Here is an 18,937-nt window from a genome sequence, read left to right as displayed (position 1 = left end):
AGATTTGAGAAACCATTCCAGTCCTTATTTGCAAATGCCATATAACCCAGTGGCAGCAATGAATGATTTGTCAGTTTCTATAGACGAGATACAAGATACGAGATACTTTTGCTATTGTGTATTTTCCTTTTATATATTTTATTTAAATATTCGGTTGCTATTTATTTACATAAATATCCAGTTTCTTGTTCTCATAATTCTTAAAAATATAACCTATCTATCCTACTTTGCTTAAAAATATGCTTTCTCTTGAAAATATCAACCCAATATTGGGCAAATATGTTTTTTAATTAATATTTTTCCATAATCTAACGTTTCAGTGAACTTTACACATGACATTATCTAGAAATGTAGTTTCAGAGTACACAGCAATTTTGTGAGGACTGAAATAAATTAAAAATCACTGGATCAAAGTAAATGCATTGCAATGTGGCCCGCAGCATCAAGAAATTCTGAATGATATGTCAAAAGAGTAAGATTTATTTCAATCTACAAGCAGACGATGAATGATGTTATGACCTCTGGGAGAGCCAACATAATTTGGCATATTAATAATTAATTCATAAAGGAAAAAACCCACAGTAAACAGAAAAGATGCCAGGACTAAACTCCAGAAGATATATTCATGCATCTAACAGCTGAGGGCTTGGGGAAAAGTTAACCTAAGGCATCCACTCCCCTCGACTCCCAGGTCCACAGTATTGGCACAGGCTATGCAGTTATCGAGGCAGAGGGGCTGTGATGGCCCCTGTGTGTAATCTGTGGCATCTGCTGAGGCTACCATGGGCCTTGGTTTGTTTCCTAAGAGAATACCTGTTGTTTCCATTCCACTCAAATGACATAAGCTTACAATTGTAGTTATTTGCCTCTCCACACCTCTCATAGAGGGTGGCTGTTGGGGGGAGGAGGAAGTAAAGCCTCAACTAGTGAGTAAATGTTTATTTGATGGTATTATAATTACTACCCGTGTTCACCAAACACGATTTGGTCAAAAAAATAATATGAAATGGCATGGATATGTTTCAAATTGTTCACAAATAAGGATAGGTTTTTAAAAATTTTATTATTTGAAAGCTATAGGTGGTATTTTATTTTATTCTATTATTTTATTCTATTCTATTTTATTTTTTGGCTGCATTGTATGGCATGCAGGATCTTAGTTCCCTAACCAGGGATCAAACCTGTGCCCTATGCATTGGAAGTGCGGAGTCTTAACCACTGGACCGCCAGGGAAGTCCCAAGGATAGTTTTAAATGTTTGTAAATTCTACATTGAGAGAAGGGTAGAAATGGAAAGTAGCCTTCCTGGAATTTGTGTATTTCTCTGCTCTTCTTATACATGTTCTACTTTGTCAACAGGATTCACTTCATATACTTATGGAAAAGTTTGTGGGAAAATTATAGCCAAGAGAGTTCCACACTACTGATCTTGCACTGAGACCAGCATAGTGAATGAGAGAAAGAATTACACTTAGGTGAACTACAAAACACACACATAAAACATATGGAGGAAAGGAGTGAGGGCACAGACAAACTATGTTCAATAATTTTCTACAGACAACCTGTATTCAATAATTTTCTATGATGGAAGGAAGACAATTCTTTATACAGACATCTATATGTACATATGATTTGTGCAAATACAACATGAAGTTACTAAGTTCATCATCATGGCAGTCTTCATAGTGCAGGAAATGTCCTCTCACATTTCCAAATCAACAAATTTTAATGAAGACAGAATGCTGACTTTTATTCCCCTACTTATAATTTATTTGAGAGCTGTTTCAGCTAAATTTTTTTTTTTGCACATAAAAAAGTCCCTAAAAATATAACTCTCAAAGTGGAAGAGAGGAAAATGAAATGTGGGTGGGGCAAGATTATATTAAATAAGCTTTACAGCCTTTAAAATATAATAAATGTACATTTAAAAATAGCTTTGTATTAGTCAAAAAATGTCCCCAAACCAGGCTTTTCTGCTGAGCTAACTTCACAATATTGATTTTTATGAATGCTAGAATAAAAAGTGAAAACAAAATCTCTTACACAAAATTCTACCCGTGCATTAAAAAATGCATGCAATAAAGTAAATTCTACCTTAAGGTTCTGGTGGGAAATCATTCTAGCTTTGCTCTCATGGTTTATGGATGTACCCAGAATTCTTTTCATGAAATTATATTCTTTTATTAGATGGCTGATAATTTATTATTTTTCTATGTATATGGGGCAGCAATAACTTAGCAAGACTGACTTAATTAGATCATCATAATCCATCGATCTTCCAACAATAGATTATGATTTAGATATTCTGTCACCCCCCCAATTCAGGAACATTGAGACACATCAAGTACTCTATGTAGAAGCGGAGTTTATAATGAGCAGATTTGGAGCCTGAATTATTTGCAAATACTTCATAGAAAGCTTGTACTTCAATCATTTAGTCTTATATATAAAGCAAAAAATTAAAAAACCCTTACAGTAGAAGGAATTACTTTGTGACTGTACTATCATGAAATAATAACATGCACCTCAATATCATTACAAACAATAAAAAAATTCTTCAAAACAGAGGTTAAAATAAAACAAAAGTAAGAAATATTATTGAAATTAGACTGAATAGTTAATGCCATTTTACTTTTACAAAAGTATTTCTAGATGAAATAAATAACACAGTCATGAGTTTGATAAATTTTAAGACATAATTTAAATTTCCATAGCAATTCACTTCCTGATTAGTAATCTAGTCATATGTGTACCCAAAAATACATTAAAAAATTTAATGCAATATGAAAAAAGATTATATAAGCCTGACTGCATTCTTTGGTTTGTGGAAAGAAAAGCAGACTAAAAACTCATACTAAAGAATACCATCAAAATGAATTATATTATTAGAGAATGACTGACTGAAGAACCACAAAACTCACATAACTGAGACTAATATTACCAATTAAGAAATCATGTTTTTTCATATATACGGAATCTAAAAAAAAAAAAAAAAAGGTTTTGAAGAACCTAGGGGCAGGACAGGAATAAAGATGCAGATGTAGAGAATGGACTTGAGGACACGGGGAGTGGGAAGCATAGGCTGGGACGAAGTGAGAGAGTGGCACGGACGTATATACACTACCAAATGTAAAACAGATAGCAAGTGGGAAGCAGCCGCATAGCACAGGGAGATCAGCTCTGTGCTTTGTGACCACCTAGAGGGGTGGGATAGGGAGGGTGGGAGGGACATGCAAGAGGGAGGGGATATGGGGATATATGTATAGGTATAGCTGATTCACTTTGTTATACAACAGAAACTAACACACCATTGTAAAGCAATTATACTCCAATAAAGATAAAAAAAAAGAAATCGTTTTTTTTTTCAATTTTAAGTGCAGGCAATAAAATGTGAGTACATTCTTATTACTAAAATCACGGATTATAAAATGTATAGTGTACAATGAACAAATGGGACCTAATCAAACTTAAAAGCTTTTGTACAGCAAAGGAAACCATCAACAAAACTAAAAGACAACCTGCAGAATGGGAGAAAATATATGCAAACAATGTGACCGACAAGGGGTTAATACCCAAATATACAAACTGCTTGTACAACTGAATGTCAAAAAAACCCAAACAACCCAATCAAAAAATGGGCAGACAACCTAAATAGACATTTTTCCAAAGAAGACATACATATGGGCAACAGGCACAGGAAAAGATGGTCAATAACCTAATTTAGAGAAATGCAAATCAAACCCACAATGACGTATCACCTCACACTGGTCAGAATGGCCATCACCAAAAAGTCTGCAAATAATAAATGCTGGAGAGGGTGTGGAGAAAAGGGAATATCTGCACACCGTTGGCTGGAACGTAAACTGGGGCAGCCACTATGGAGAACAGTATGGAGGTTCCTTAAAAAACTAAAAATAGAGCTACCATATGATCCATCAATCCCACTTCTGGGTATATATCCAGAAAAGACAAAAACTCTAATAATTCAAAACGATACACGCACTCTGATGCTCACATAGCAGCACTATTTACAATAGTCAAGACATGGAAACAACCCAAGTACCCATAAACATACAATTGGCTTAAGAAGATGTGGTATATATATACACAATGAAATATTACTCAGTCATAAAAAAGAATGAAATGTTGCCATTTGCAGCAACATGGATGGATCTAGAGAATCCTACACTTACTGATTTAAGTCAGACAGACACATACTATGTGGTATCACTTACATGTGGAACCTAAAAACAATGCAAATGAATCTATATACAAAACAGAAACAGACTTACAGACCCAGAAAACAAACTCATGGTTACCAAAGGGGAGATGGAGGGAGGGAGGGATAAAGTAGGAGTATGGGATTAATGGATATGAACTACTATACATAAAATAGATAAGCCACAAGTATTTACTGTATAGCACAGGGAATTAAATTCAAGATCTTGAAACAAACTATAATGGAATATAATCTGAAAAAAAAATAACTGAATCACTTTGCTGTGCACCTGAAACTAACACAATTTATAAATCAACTATACTTAAAAATGTCTAGTATAATATAGACATAATATTTATCCCACTTTATAAAATGAGATAGAGATTTTCCAGAGCTTTTGAATCCATGCTTAGACTTCCCATTTTGATACTCTACCTATGAAACAACTACACTCAACCACTGTTTCTTTCATAAGCATGTGTTGTGTGTGTGTTGTATATGTGTGGGGGGCAGGGGGGTAATACGAGTGTTTGTGTGTTTATGTATAAAAGCAGGGTTTGTTCTTTAAAATGTTGTTAATGTTTTGATTAAGTGCAAGTTCAAACATGATAGCTGAGATGACTGTGTTTTATCGTCTCAAAGATGACAAAAATACATTTATCATGAATAAGTCTTAGGTTTATTCTTTGAAATTTTATGAATATGCATAATTTTAGGACAATATTGTTTCCTTGAAAATCTGAGCTAAATGAGGTTAAAAGGCTTTCACTTCCCTTTATTACAACAAAAATACAGAACAATCCAAGATCATTTCCATTTCTCAGAGTGAGAAAGCTTGAAGTAATAAGGAGAATTTCTAGAAACTATGGAATATTGACCCATATTATGGCAATCTCATACTTGGTAGGCATCAAAATATACATCTGAGCCTAAAGTTCAGAACTCGAGGGAAATTGGGAACACTCAGGTATCAAATACATCCTGTTTTCTGAAACCCAAATAAAAATGTAGATGGGGGCTTCCCTGGTGGCGCAGTAGTTGAGAGTCCACCTGCCGATGCAGGGGACACGGGTTCGTGCCCCGGTCCGGGAAGATCCCACATGCCACGGAGCGGCTGGGCCCGTGAGCCATGGCCGCTGAGCCTGCGCGTCCGGAGCCTGTGCTCCACAACGGGAGAGGCCACAACAGTGAGAGGCCCGCATACCCCCCAAAAAAAAAAAAAAAATTGTAGATGGAACCTTAGAGATCATCTAATTCAACCTTTTCATATAGAGTTGAGAAATAGAGAACTAGAGGGATGAAAGGATTTGTTAAGGTTACAGAGTTATTAGAGCCAGGACTGAAAACTCATGATTCCTGACTCCCAGTTCGGTTTTGCCTCAATTCACTATATAGCACACTTTTTCCCCCTGCACGCTTTCATTCATAAAAGGAAATATTGCAAATGAAATGTCTTACATTGGAAGAATACAGTGTTATTATTAATCATTTTTGTCTCGGATACATTTTTTTTAAATCAGAATATGTATTCAAATTCACATTAATGACATACTATAGTATATAGTATGACATTATATATATTATTATATATATATAATTATATATATATATTTATATATATATAAAGTCACATATATATATAGTCACATTAATGACATACTATAGTATATAGTATATAGTATGTGTGTGTAATTTATAATATTAATATAAATGTTTCTTCCTATTATTCAATAATTTAGAAGTAATACACACATAGAAATTGGGCAAGTTATAATTCAATTACTTGGGTGGTAAAAAGATGGATAAAAGATGATAGCTTGCCAATATCTGATAAGGACCTTTATTTAGACTTAAACATATAAACTTTGACCTTCTTTTATTTTTATAATTACATAAAACTATCTAAAAATGAACAGAATAGGTAAACAATGTTGCTTTCAAATCTAAAGGAAATGAAAGCTATTACTACTGATCTGTAAAATGCAAAAAACTAAAATTTTAACTAAGTGCATTTCACCAATAGGTAATCGATGTAGTGCCACAAATGGTGAAAATTATTTTTGAACATTTGATAAAAACTTTAGTTAGACTTTTAGTGTAGTTGCTACTTTTCTAATATTGTATAAAAATGGAAAACAATAAAGGAATCGTTCATTTAGTATTTGATGCTACCCTGAAGAATATTAAGGTTTTTGTTAAAGGCAAATCCTTTCCAAAGTTAACCCTGTTAAAAGTATTTAGCAGATTTCGGAATCCAATTCAATTTTGGGGACTCTAGGCAAAACTGTAAGCAAGTACATAATTCTTGTCATATAATTCCCCCCTTTAAAAGTAAGGAAGTATGAGCATACCATCCTCATCAGTTTGAATAATCGTCTCTTCACTCTCCTTCCTGCCTTCTGGATTGGTTAGGATCATCTTGAGGCTGACGTTTGTATAAGGTGGCAGATGGTTCACAACATGCTGAGGGGCTTTGGGGTCCATGTCCAAACAGTCTGCCTTGCTCTCATTGTGACCACGGAAGTAATGGTAGCAGATAGTGACATTAAAAGTGTGGCAACGAGTGATGTTGTAACCCAGGGATTCCCAGTCCACAGCAATGCGTCTTGCCTGTATCTCGGCAATCTTTAAAGTCTTTGGGGTTCGCATAGGCTCTGAAAAATAAATCAAAGACACAGATAGCTGTCAACTTTACCATGAATAATCTTGAAAAAATTTAACACTGAGCATGACGTAGCATGTGTAAACCTAGGAAAATCTGGAAGTCATCGTTTATTCTCATTTTCTTTATTACTCATGATCTTATTCTTAAAGGTTTCTGTTAGGGCTATGATTTACCAATGGGAAGGGAAATGGGAAGTAAAATGTCCACAATCCGTAGTACTCAGGACATGGCAGAAAAATAAAAACTTGAAAATGTGGCCACAATGCTTTTATAGTTGTTTCTGTTGTTACTGCCCTATTCCCCATCTTTCTTCGGTCATTATTGAGCAAGTGAATTTGCTAATACATCATAATGGATAAGAGTCAACATGTTCTGCTCTCTGATTTGTCATGTCACCAAGCTATGCTGTATACTAATTAGTCTAATCGTAACACTAAACTACCACTTACAAAAATGATGCAGATATTAATTAACATTTATTATTTCAGTAATGATGTTGTTCATCAAAGCAGAAAAATATCTGAGAAAAATTGCAAGAACACATTTGGATATTCACATTGTCATCTATCCTTCTTGATCTCTTTTTGTCTTTCTCTAGAAACTGCTCAGGTCTGACAATCCATCCAGTGTCACCGAAACCAAACTGGGAAGTGAATTTCCATTCAACTGGAAAATGCTGGCAGAACTAAACACTCTGAAGACTGGAATCCATCCATCACTGCTTCCCAAGTGTATACTTTTCTCATGCAAGACTAACTTTAATCATCTAACTTAATCAAAATAATTACCCTATGAAAGTCATGGCCATGGCAAAGTCTACACAGTAAACAAACCAATACACAGCAAAACTTTAATACATTGATTTGACAAAGAGATTAAAGTCAAGGTCAAGGTTGAGGCCTTGTTGGTGCCTCCATTAACTCACTAGGGATTGTTAGTGCTCATGAAAAATAGAAATCAGTAGGGAAAAAGTGAAGAAAAATAAGTAATAAAAAAAGCCCAATATGGGTGTTTTTATAAATTTTCATTTTTGAGATTAAAATCTTAGTTGTGTAAAAATAATCAGCATGGCACACAGATGGCAAACCCAAATTGGGATTCCAGTTCAATATATTTAATGTGAAATCTGAAGTACACTCTTGTGGCCATTTAATTTAAAACCTCAAAACTATATAAAAATATATATATAATATGCAAATTAATCTTTGGTAGAATCCAAAGTTTAGGTTTTAAATTCTGTCTGATCTTCTTATTGTTTACAATATCCAGTCCCCCTATTTTGCCACTTTTGTTTCAGTGTTAAGTAGGCTGGAAGAAAGATGTGGTCTTTTAATCATTTAAAAAAATCTCTTTATATGTCTAGCACTATGTTATCATTTTCCCCGCCAGGCACAAGAGTGAGATGATGACATTTTCCTTTCCATCTAGTTAGACTAAAAACACAGTGTTTGGCATCACTGCCCACAAACTGGCCAGGCACTTATAGGCAGGATCATCCAAAAACTTCCCAGATAAATTGTGACTTTGCTGCCTGTTAGGTAGCAATCAGATACAACTGAGTGGCCACATTGCAGTTAGTCCATACGTTGTTCTAAAAGTGTCTAGATTGAGAAATTTCTCCAGAAAATACCTGATGCATATGAATGCAAATATCCCATACAACAATAAGAGAAAACACCAATAAATATTTATCCCTCTGCTTTAATTTTTTTTAGGTCTAGTAGTCATATACCTGTTTTCATACACCCTTCATTTTGAACCTGACATTTTATTCCTTTATAAACTTCTCTTTTTCTGAGTGATCATTCTCTTTCATACATCTTTTCATTTTATACCACTATTCAATTTGCACTTACCCTGCATACTAATACAACTTTAAAAGACTAAGAAAAGCATAAAGAAATTGAAGAAGACACAAATGAAAGATACTCAGCGCTCATGGATTGGAAAAATCAATATTGTTAAAATGGCCATACTACTGAAAGCAATCTACAGATTCAGTGCAATCCCGATCAAAGTTCCAATGGCATTTTTTTGAAGAAATAAAACAATAATCCTAAAATTTGTATGAAACCACAAAAAAACTCCAAATAGCCAAAGTAATCTTGAGAAAAAAGAACAAAGCTGGAGGCATCACGCTCTCTCATTTCAAACTATATTACAAAGTTAAAATAATTAAAACGATATGATATTTGTACTAAGACAGACACATAGATGAATGGAACAGAATAGAGAGCGCAGAAATAAATGCTCACATATCTGGTCAATTAACTTATGACAAAGGAGTCAAGAATATACAATGGAGAAAGAACTATCTCTTCATTTAATGGTGTTGGGAAAACTGGACAGTCATATGCAAAAGAGTGAAACACAACCACTGTCTTACACCATATACAAAAATTAACTCAAAATGGATTAAAGACCTGAAAGTAAGACCTGAAACCATAAAACTCCTGAAAAGAAAAAAGGTGGTAAGCTCCTTGACACAGGTCTAGGCCATGATTTTTTTGAATCTGACACCAAAAGCAAAGGCAACAAAAGCAAAAATAAATAAGTGGGACTACATCATACTAAAAAGCTTCTGCACAGCAAAGGAAACCATCAACAAAATGAAAAGGTAACCTACTGAATGGAAGAAAATATTTGCAAATCATATATCTGATAAGTAGTTAATATCCAAAATATATAAAGAACTCCTACAACTCAATAGCAAAAAAACCCAAACAAGCTGATTAAAAAATGGGCACAAGATCCAAATAGACATTTTCCCAAAGAAGACATACAGATGGTCAACAGGTACATGAAAAGATGTTCAACGTCAGTAATCATCAGGGAAATGCAAACCAAAAGTACAAGATATTGCCTCACACCTCTCAAAATGGCTGTCATCAAAAAGACAAGAAATAACAAGTGTTGGTGAGGATGTGGAGAAAAGGGATCCCTTGTGCACTGTTGGGAATATAAATTGGCGCAGTCACTATGGAAAACAGTATTAAGGTTCCTCAATTAAAAACAGAACTACCATATGATTCAGCAATTCCACTTCGGGGTATTTATCTGCAGAAAATAAAAACACTAACTGAAAAGATATATGCATCCCCATGTTCACTGCAGCACTATTTACAAGGAAACAACACAAGTGTCCATCAAGGGATGAATGAGTAAAGAAAATGTGTTTACATATACATATCTATGCATATATACCATGGAGTATTATTAAGCCATGAAAAAGAGCAAAATCTTGACATTTGCAGCAAATGTCTTCCAGGGTATTATGCTAAATGAAATAAATCAGACAGAGAAAGACAATACCATATAATCTCTCTTATGTGTGGGGTCTTAAAAACAAAAACAAAAATTAACCAAAAAAAACAAGATCATAGATCAGTTAGAGAGAACAGATTGGCAGTTGCCAGAAGTAGGGGATGAGGGGTCAGAGAAATAAGTAAAGGGGGTATAATGTATTAAAAAATAAAATGAAATAAAAATTTAAAAAGAATCTGTTTTACAGATGTATGACACAACTTCATTGGTAGGAGTGGAGGAAAATTTTACCTTAGTAACTTTGGCAATGAGTAGAAACTACAAGACCAATAAAACCCCAAAAGACAGAACAAAAAAGTGGATATTCATAGGAATGGTTTAAAGTTTACACATGACTTTAGTCATCACAGAGGGACTATATTTCTGAACAGCAAATTTAGAGGCCTCTTTTAAAAAAAAGAAATTAAAAAAAAAGTGTACACATGAATGTGAAAAAAAGTGGAAATGCAAAATGGTAAAGAAAAAAACCTACTTAACACTTCATGTACTAAAAGCCTCTAAAATTTGCCTGTCAAATTACTGACTACATATTTACATTTTCTCCCAAACTAATAATAAAATAATTTTAAAAATTAATTTCTCTATTTATAAAGTTAAATAATTATAAAAATAAATAGAAATTTTCTTCTCCTAGCTAATCTCATTATATCCAATTTCTTTTGCCTTTTGGCTTCCTTTATTCACCCTTTTATGGAGCACTGAAAATAGGGAATATATGTGCTATTCAATTTCTGCTCAGCTGCTGCAGCTAGCTGACTGCCTATTAGAACTGCTTGACATTCTGAATAGCCCTAGAGCAAGTCAAAGTTTGGAGGAACTTAGTGTTTCTCTAGGCTTGGAAGAGCCAGAAGAGATGTAAATGTGTGCATACTGAGGGACTCGCTGTCAAAAGCAGAAGTAACTCACTACCCCCACTCTTTTTATTCTCATATTTGAAATTTAAAAAAAAAAAAGTAAAATAAAAGCATACCCAGACACTGTGAAAGACACAATAGCTCTACATCCTCAATTATTCATTTTTAAGAGTTGACAAAAGATATATTTATTATGTATTGGTAGTATGTAAAAAAATACATAGAGTTCACTTTGAGTGAGAATTCTGTTTTGGTGTATTTAAATGCTGCTAACTTTGACACTAATATAAATTAGACTTTAAAGCTCTAATTTAAAATCTGGAAAAGGTAGCTTTAGAAATCCTATACGTATGTGCATAAACCACAATCATAATATCAGTTGCCCACACTTTATTAACTGGTAAAAAACCAAAGATTTGTGAAAAGAAATAGCTTTTTAATAGGCAAAGAATCTTTCTACAAGGTCAATATGGTATTTAACATCTATATTTTTCACAATGGCTTGAAGAAATGCTGCAAAATGAATTGTTATTACTAAAATAGTGACTTAAAATATAATCTTACTGCCATCTAGGGCAATATTCAGAAACCAACATACAACAAAGTAAACACACACACACACGTATGCAGAAACACATCTAAAGTCAAAATTCAATTATTTTGAGCTCTAAGGCATCTGCAGTAATTCAGAGGAAGTCACTGTCTAATTACAGTTATTTAATTGACATGTGCTCTATTTTTTCCAGTTTTTATTGAGGTTGGATATTCTCAGCTGTATTTACATATATGTTATAATCACATATATGTATCCATGCATGTACATCTATGTATATATTCACATATACATATATAAGCACATACACATACATACACGCATACAATAGGCACTCTGCTATGCAACACCTCTGAAGTCTGTTAGCTCTGACATGGGCTGACCACCACGTATACATAGATCTTTAAAAATCAGGATATAAACAGCAGGGACTTGAGACTGTTCTACTACAATGAAATCCATTCAAAGAAAATTCTATCAGAATTCGACAAGAAAATTAACTGAATTCCTCAACCTGATCCATTAGTCTTGTGCCTCACCAATAATTGTGTTGTATTTCTGAGATATGAATGCATAAGTAAAAATTTAAACTTTTAAAATTGGAATAATTAACTTTTGTAGAATAAACGGAAGTAGAAGGATATTGCTCAGGACTCACTATGTTATATAAAGCTGGGCATGAGTGCTGTTTTAAGGATTAAATAATTTAAAGAAATGACCTAGTGTGGTGAATGGCACATAGAGGCGTCACAGTAAACAGTATTTATAACAACACAGGTCACCACAATGATGATAAAACAATGGGGATCACATTCATCAATGCACTACTTGTCAGGTGGTTTGAAATTTACTAAATGTTCTTTCTTCTTCCCAATTTTTTACTTTCCATTTTCAAATTTTTGTTAGGTATTCCATACATGTGTTTATAAAACAGTTCTCTTTCCTTCTGTCTCATTTTGCTTTTCTAGTAAAAGGAAATTTGGGAGAGAAACAAGGAATTGGAAAAAGTTGTGGGGCAAAATTCTGGCAGAAACTTGGGAATAAATATAGCAAGGGAGTGACCTTCATGCAGCAAAGGATCATATTAAAATATTCTGAACAAGTAATCCATCTATTGTGAAACAAAAATAGATTGCCTATTATATAAAGTGTATGATACCAGACACTGTGGAGGATTCTAAAGTGAATAAAACAATAATAGACCTCAAGGAGCTTAACATTTATTCAGTAAAGATGATAAGCTAAGAAAAAAAATTAAAGCAGTATGATATAAATGGTATATGAATGGAATAAAATACTATAGGAATTCAAGAGAGAGAAACAACTTCCACCTGTCAAATGGAAGAGATATTTGCATTTGGTCTCAATGGGTAAGGCAGGAAGATCTATAGACATAACTTGGATAAATAATAAAAATGCAGAGGAAACAAGATGAATAAATACAAACACAATTGGAAAAAATATGTAATCCCATTTGGTTGCTGTACAAGTTATCTAATAGGAGGTTATATCGGAAAAATTGGTTGGGAAAAGATTGGAAAAACTTTGGATGTCATGATAAGAGGTAACTTGATCTAAGAGCCAATGGAAATTAACTGAGCAGGAAATTAACACAATTAACTAACTACTTTAGAAAAATTAATTTGGAGGTTTTGTCAAGTGTGCAGACACTGGAAGTGGAAAAATCCAAAGATTGCAATGTGTTAGGGGAGAATAAGGGGCCAAGAAGGAGTGTGACTTCAGGAGACAATGGTTTTCTTTATTTTTCTGCCAAAAGTTGATCATTCCACTTTTCCCATTCCATTTTTCCTTTTATTGTTCACCTATTTCCTAGTTGTTTCAGTGAGAAAAGCCACATGAAATCAAAAAGAAATAGCAGAAAAGCTACATATCAAATCTATGACCAGTAATATACAATTAGCAGATAAATAAAGAAATAACATATCACTGCCCTTACTTAAATTCTAAACAGATCAAGCATGGGATTTATGCTTGTAATAGTTTTTGTGTCAAATATTTAACACAACTTGATAGGATAAAATGAAGAACTACTTAATAATTCTCTGAAGATTAAGAAAAATTAAGGCAACATGAGTAAACAGGACCTGTTGACTTTGAGTCACCTCTCAACAGCAAGATGGTTTAATAAGTGGTTCTAGATAACAGATAAAAGGAAATTCAATTTTGGGCATTTGTTAAACAACACATGACACGACAGGTCAGTATCCAGGTCCTTCTCTAGTGATAATCTCGGTTACTCTGAAAGAGTTGTGAAAACAAAAGCTTCAGCAGCTACAAGAGAATCGGGGGCAGGGATCACATTTCCCTAGAATCAGTTTCTAATGATAAAACTTATTATCCAGCTGTCACTCAGAGAGAAATAGAAGATGTCCCAAAGCTCATGCCAAGAAGAAAAGGAAGATGTTGTCAAAGATGTCACAAACTAAGAACACTGAAGCATAACAGGGAGCTTCTTGCTCCTGGCTGCCTTTTCATCAGAAATCTTAGAAGCTGACTGCAAAGCACAATTTCCATTCCATTTATCAAAACAAACACAAGGAAAGTGAACTTCCTGACTGTTAGAGAAAATATTTGTTGGTGTAAAATAAAAAATAATTGAGATGAAATTTCTGAACAAAGTTGCAATTTTTTTTTTTTTTAAAGAAAGGAAGAAAACATTGGCATACCTTGGGGGAGGAAAAAACTGAAGTGCTTTGGAAGACATTGTCTTTACTTTTCTCTATTGATGCTTTGTATTTTTATTCTTTTCCTCATGGTAATGACTGAGGATAATCAAGGTTTTACACTGCACATCTTTTCAGTCTTAGAGCTTCATTAGTCTTGCCAGAAAGATTTCATCTCTGCTCCCACGGGTCAAATTGAGTTAATGATAAGTTGGTGAGATGACTTGATTAGCACTGTAATATGAGGGAGCCTCAGGTCCAGGAATAACCACAAACCAACTGTCAGCTCTTTTGGCTTTCTGGCTGTGTTGTTGAAATGACATGTTTGCCCTCAGGGGATATAGAATGACAGGGGGTGCATGGCTCACTCAGCTCTCCTGCAGAGTCACAGAAATATTTACCCAGTCCCATCAGAACAATACTAAGCACATCATCAAATTAAACCAAAATATGTCATCTTCACTGCTCTCAAGAATCTGACTGAAGTTCATCAGATAATTCTAATAACATTTGCATACTCTCTACAATAGTGCTAAGGAAACTGTTTGATTTTCAAAAGAACTTACTACCAAAGTGACGTGGAAAAAAAAGACAAAAGTAACTATTTTTCCAATAGATAAATCTTATTGAATGTCTTATTAAACCTAATTCTCAAAACATGGGGAGTTGAAAATTTAGGGGCCCTTTAATGTTTTTCACTTAAATTTTTATCTAATGATACCAGACTGTGTTGGAAGAACCATGTAATTACAGTCAATCAATCTACTTCAATTCATCTCTCATACTGCATATTCTGCTTATATGTTATACTTTAAACAATGCAAAAAATAAAACATTTTGTATAGCTAACCACCTATACTTGGATAAAACATAAAACAGAAAGAGAAAAGGCATTTAAAAAAATTTATTGAAGGAAAAAAAGAAGAGAATAATCTACCCCTAGTGTAAAAACAAACTTTATTTTTCATAAAAATGTTTAGCAACAGCATTAATCACATACAAAAACGTACAGTGAGCTGTATATTACCCTAAAAAAGTAATATGGAAAAAACTACTTCATAATATACAGTGTATAAAATAAGATGACTGGAGAGGAGCTGTATACAGCAATGACAAAACTCTAGAGGGAATTTTCAATGCCTTCTCCACCCCTAAAAAGAAGATAAATGACACACTTCTTAGGTTGTACTAAAAAATGAGGTAAATATTTTGTATGCCAAGCAAAGTGGTTGGCCCATAGTATATGCTTGGAAACTTCATTTTCTGAACAATAAAGCAACTAATTTTAATATGTTTTATGTTCAAGAGCTAATGAAAATAGAACTTAAGAACTCAATTCTGTGATGGCTCCAATTCTTCACCTCTCTTTGTATCCACTCTGTTGGCCATGTGATTTTACAACCCTTCACACCAAAGAAGTGGGGTTTATTTCCCCATCTTTTGATTTGGGGCTTGCCTCATGACTTGCGTTGGTCAACAGAATGAAGCAAAAGTGGCGGTGTGCTAACTTTCGGCCTGTATCTCAAAAAGTCCTGTGAGCCCCTCTTGCTCTTACACCTCCACCATCACTCCTGGACTAAGAAATGCATGTGGAATAGAGCTGAGTTAGTCACCTCGTCGTGCCAGCAAAGGTCATCTAGACCAGCCAATCGCCAGTCCACCAGCAGATCTGTGATCCAGACAAGATCATCAGAGGCTTTCTGCCACAGATGAGATTTTGTGGTTAGTAATTGTTCAGCATTTTGATATAATCCCTATCCCTAATCTCTTCACTTGGTAAATTACCTTAATATTTTTGTGAAGATTATGTCAGTGATCCCTCCATAGAACAGTACTTTACAAATTTTATTTCGCTAATAATGAGTTGTGCTGAGCCACTACATGTTTATTTACTATTCTTTTAGTATTAAAGTAAACATTTATTAAGGGCCTGGCATGTGCCAAATATTGTGGCAGTATAAGATTTAAAAAACTACTTTAAATGAATATATTTTTGTCTTTATTTCCTGTATGCTCTTTGAGGGCAGGTTCATTTCTTCACTATGCTCCCACAGATACTAATATATTAAATATTGGACTAATAATTCTATGAGGTATAAGACATGTCAATATTTTATTCTAAGCTATAATAATTAGAGTCGTTTTCTAGCACCCTAATCCATCGCTGCAACACAACATTTATTAAAATATTTTAATTTTTATATCAATATAAGTTTACAGGTATATATAAAGTGAATCAGCAATATAAGCTAAATTTCCTTACTTTTGAGTGGATAGCTCTAACAGAAAAATACATTTACATATACATTTTTATCCAAATCCCTCTAATACTACTTAGATGCAGAAATAGTACATGTTTTCCTCAACTACATAACTCCTTTATAAACACCTTACATCTGTCCTTGAATGAGTCAAGCCAGTCAATTCAAACTCGGAAATTATTATAAAGTATATTAGTAAATGAGAGGTTAGGAGGGCCCATTTTAAGTGAGGCTATCTTATGGCATGAAGACCCGCCAAGACTGCCCAAAATAAACTACAACAATTACATTATAATGATATTCCAAGTATGTATGGCTCATTTCACTCCCAGCAAAGATTATGATTTTAATACGCCAACTTAGGTCCTTCTTTCATTCCTTCTGGAAACTTACAAAATAAACTAATTTGCTTTGGATCACTTTTCTGAAGAAAGATGAGAAAATTTCTAAATTATAATAGAAAAAAGCTAGAGTAATACAAATTTTCAAAGTGATAATGGCTGTTAACACACTTTAATACATCATTTGATTTCATAAAATGAAAGTCTGGTAACATGCTTGCTTCAGGGGAACAGAAAGACAGATAAGGACTGCAGGGGTGATGATTATTTGTCCATTTCCTTTTCTGAAGCCACCATTTATTCTATGCTTTCATGCATGATTAACAGCTTGCAGAACCTTCACATGTAATCAATAGTTGTGAAGTTTTATATCAGGTTTAGAGATTAGACAGCCTTGATTACAAATTTTATTGATTTGTACAGCTTAGCTGCAGAAATTCCTGTACATTTTTCAGAAATTAAATTAAAAGGAGATACATGCTCGACACACACTAGAAATGCCAGTGTGATGATAAGGTGTGACCTCTTTACACTCATTCCTCCAGATGAATAAAACCCTTCTAGTACACTAAAACATGAATCAGCATGTCAACAAGTATCAAGCTGAGATAGTAAGGAGAGTGAAAATGTGACAAAAAGAATTACAAAACCACAAGGAAACCTGCCTAACACTATAATTAATACAGGAGACTTGCAAGAATTAATTGCTTCAGCTCATTTGTAAATTAGGAAATTGACAGAGATAAGAATAATGAACTCCTTAACTTCCACCTGGGACAAACTGAGCCTATATTACAACTGAAGATTCATGATCTCTTTTAAGATAAAGGAACAAGGACAAATTTAATTACTAGATAAATAAATATAATCATTTTAAAGTTAGCAAATAAACTAGTGAATATAAAATTCACATCCAAATTTGCTTTATGAATATTCCTACCTTAAAAACTTTTAAGGAACTGCTGTATATTTTATGTCCACTATTTGAAGGTCTGAGATTGTCCAGAAAAAAATCAATAAACCTGTATATACTCAATAGATGCCGAGGGGGTGGTGGTGGTGCTAATATTTTCCACAATAAAAATCTTACTTTTTTAATATTCTATTACAGATTTCTGAATATTATTTCAAATTTATTCCTTTGTGAAATATATTTTATTATTCTAATTGAGTATGTCCCAGATCTGCATTAAGTCCTATATATGATGACACATAAGGCAGAAATAAGTAAAAGGTGATTCATCTTGATGGGAATCCTGAAGAATTCCTCTCCTTATATTTGAAAAGTTATTCAACAATTAGATTTAGAGCATGGACTGCCTTGAGCCAGTCTACATGGTTAGGCAAATGTTTCAGTGTGTTTTATAATGGACTTGAAAAAAATGAAATCCCCTTAAATTGTAAAAATAAAAAAGGAACCTATTTATCACACTTTATGCAAGATAGTTGATGAAGGTATTTTCTATTAAAATTTCCTAATATTTTTAGGGGGAGAAGTTCAAGATGACAGAAGAGCAAGATGTGGAGATCTACTTCCACCCCACAAATACATCAGAAATACATCTACATGTGGAACAACCCCTACAGAACCCCTACTGAATGCTGGCAGAAGACCTCAGACCTCCCAAAAGGCAAGAAACTCCCCCCATACCTGGGTAGGGCAAAAGAAAAAAGAATAAACAGAGACAAAAGAACAGGGACGGGACCTGCACCAGTGGGACGGAGCTGTGAAGGAGGAAAGGTTGCCACACACTATGAGGGCCCTTCGCGGGCGGAGACTGCAGGTGGCGGAGGCGGGAAGCTTTGGAGACACGTAAGAACGCAGCCACAGGGGTGCAGAGGGCAAAGCGGAGAGATTCCCACACAGAGGACCAGTGCCGACCGGCACTCACCAGCCCGAGAGGCTTGTCTGCTCACCCGCTGTGTGAGGGCTGGGAGCCGAGGCTCAGGCTTCGGAGGTCAGATCCCAGCGAGAGGACTGGGGTTGGCTGCATGAACACAGCCTGAACAGGGCGAATGTGCCACAGCTAGCCGGGA

At 34.4% G+C, this 18,937-nt stretch overlaps 1 protein-coding gene across 2 annotated transcripts in view; it reads right to left on the bottom strand.

The window, feature by feature from the left end:
• PTPRK (protein tyrosine phosphatase receptor type K) overlaps positions 1–18,937 on the bottom strand; it is a 569,502-nt gene that overhangs the window by 111,339 nt on the left and 439,226 nt on the right. For both annotated transcript variants that reach the window (XM_027086803.1, XM_027086811.1), the window contains exon 8: positions 6,570–6,872. In XM_027086803.1, coding sequence (XP_026942604.1) covers positions 6,570–6,872 — 303 coding nt within the window. The remainder of the gene's footprint in view (positions 1–6,569; positions 6,873–18,937) is intronic.

Source organism: Aethalodelphis obliquidens, unplaced genomic scaffold, assembly GCF_003676395.1.
Source record: "Aethalodelphis obliquidens isolate GAN/ISIS:26980383/991018 unplaced genomic scaffold, ASM367639v1 scaffold3, whole genome shotgun sequence".
Lineage (NCBI taxonomy): Eukaryota > Metazoa > Chordata > Mammalia > Artiodactyla > Delphinidae > Aethalodelphis > Aethalodelphis obliquidens.
This window is presented reverse-complemented; position numbering and strand designations above follow the sequence as displayed.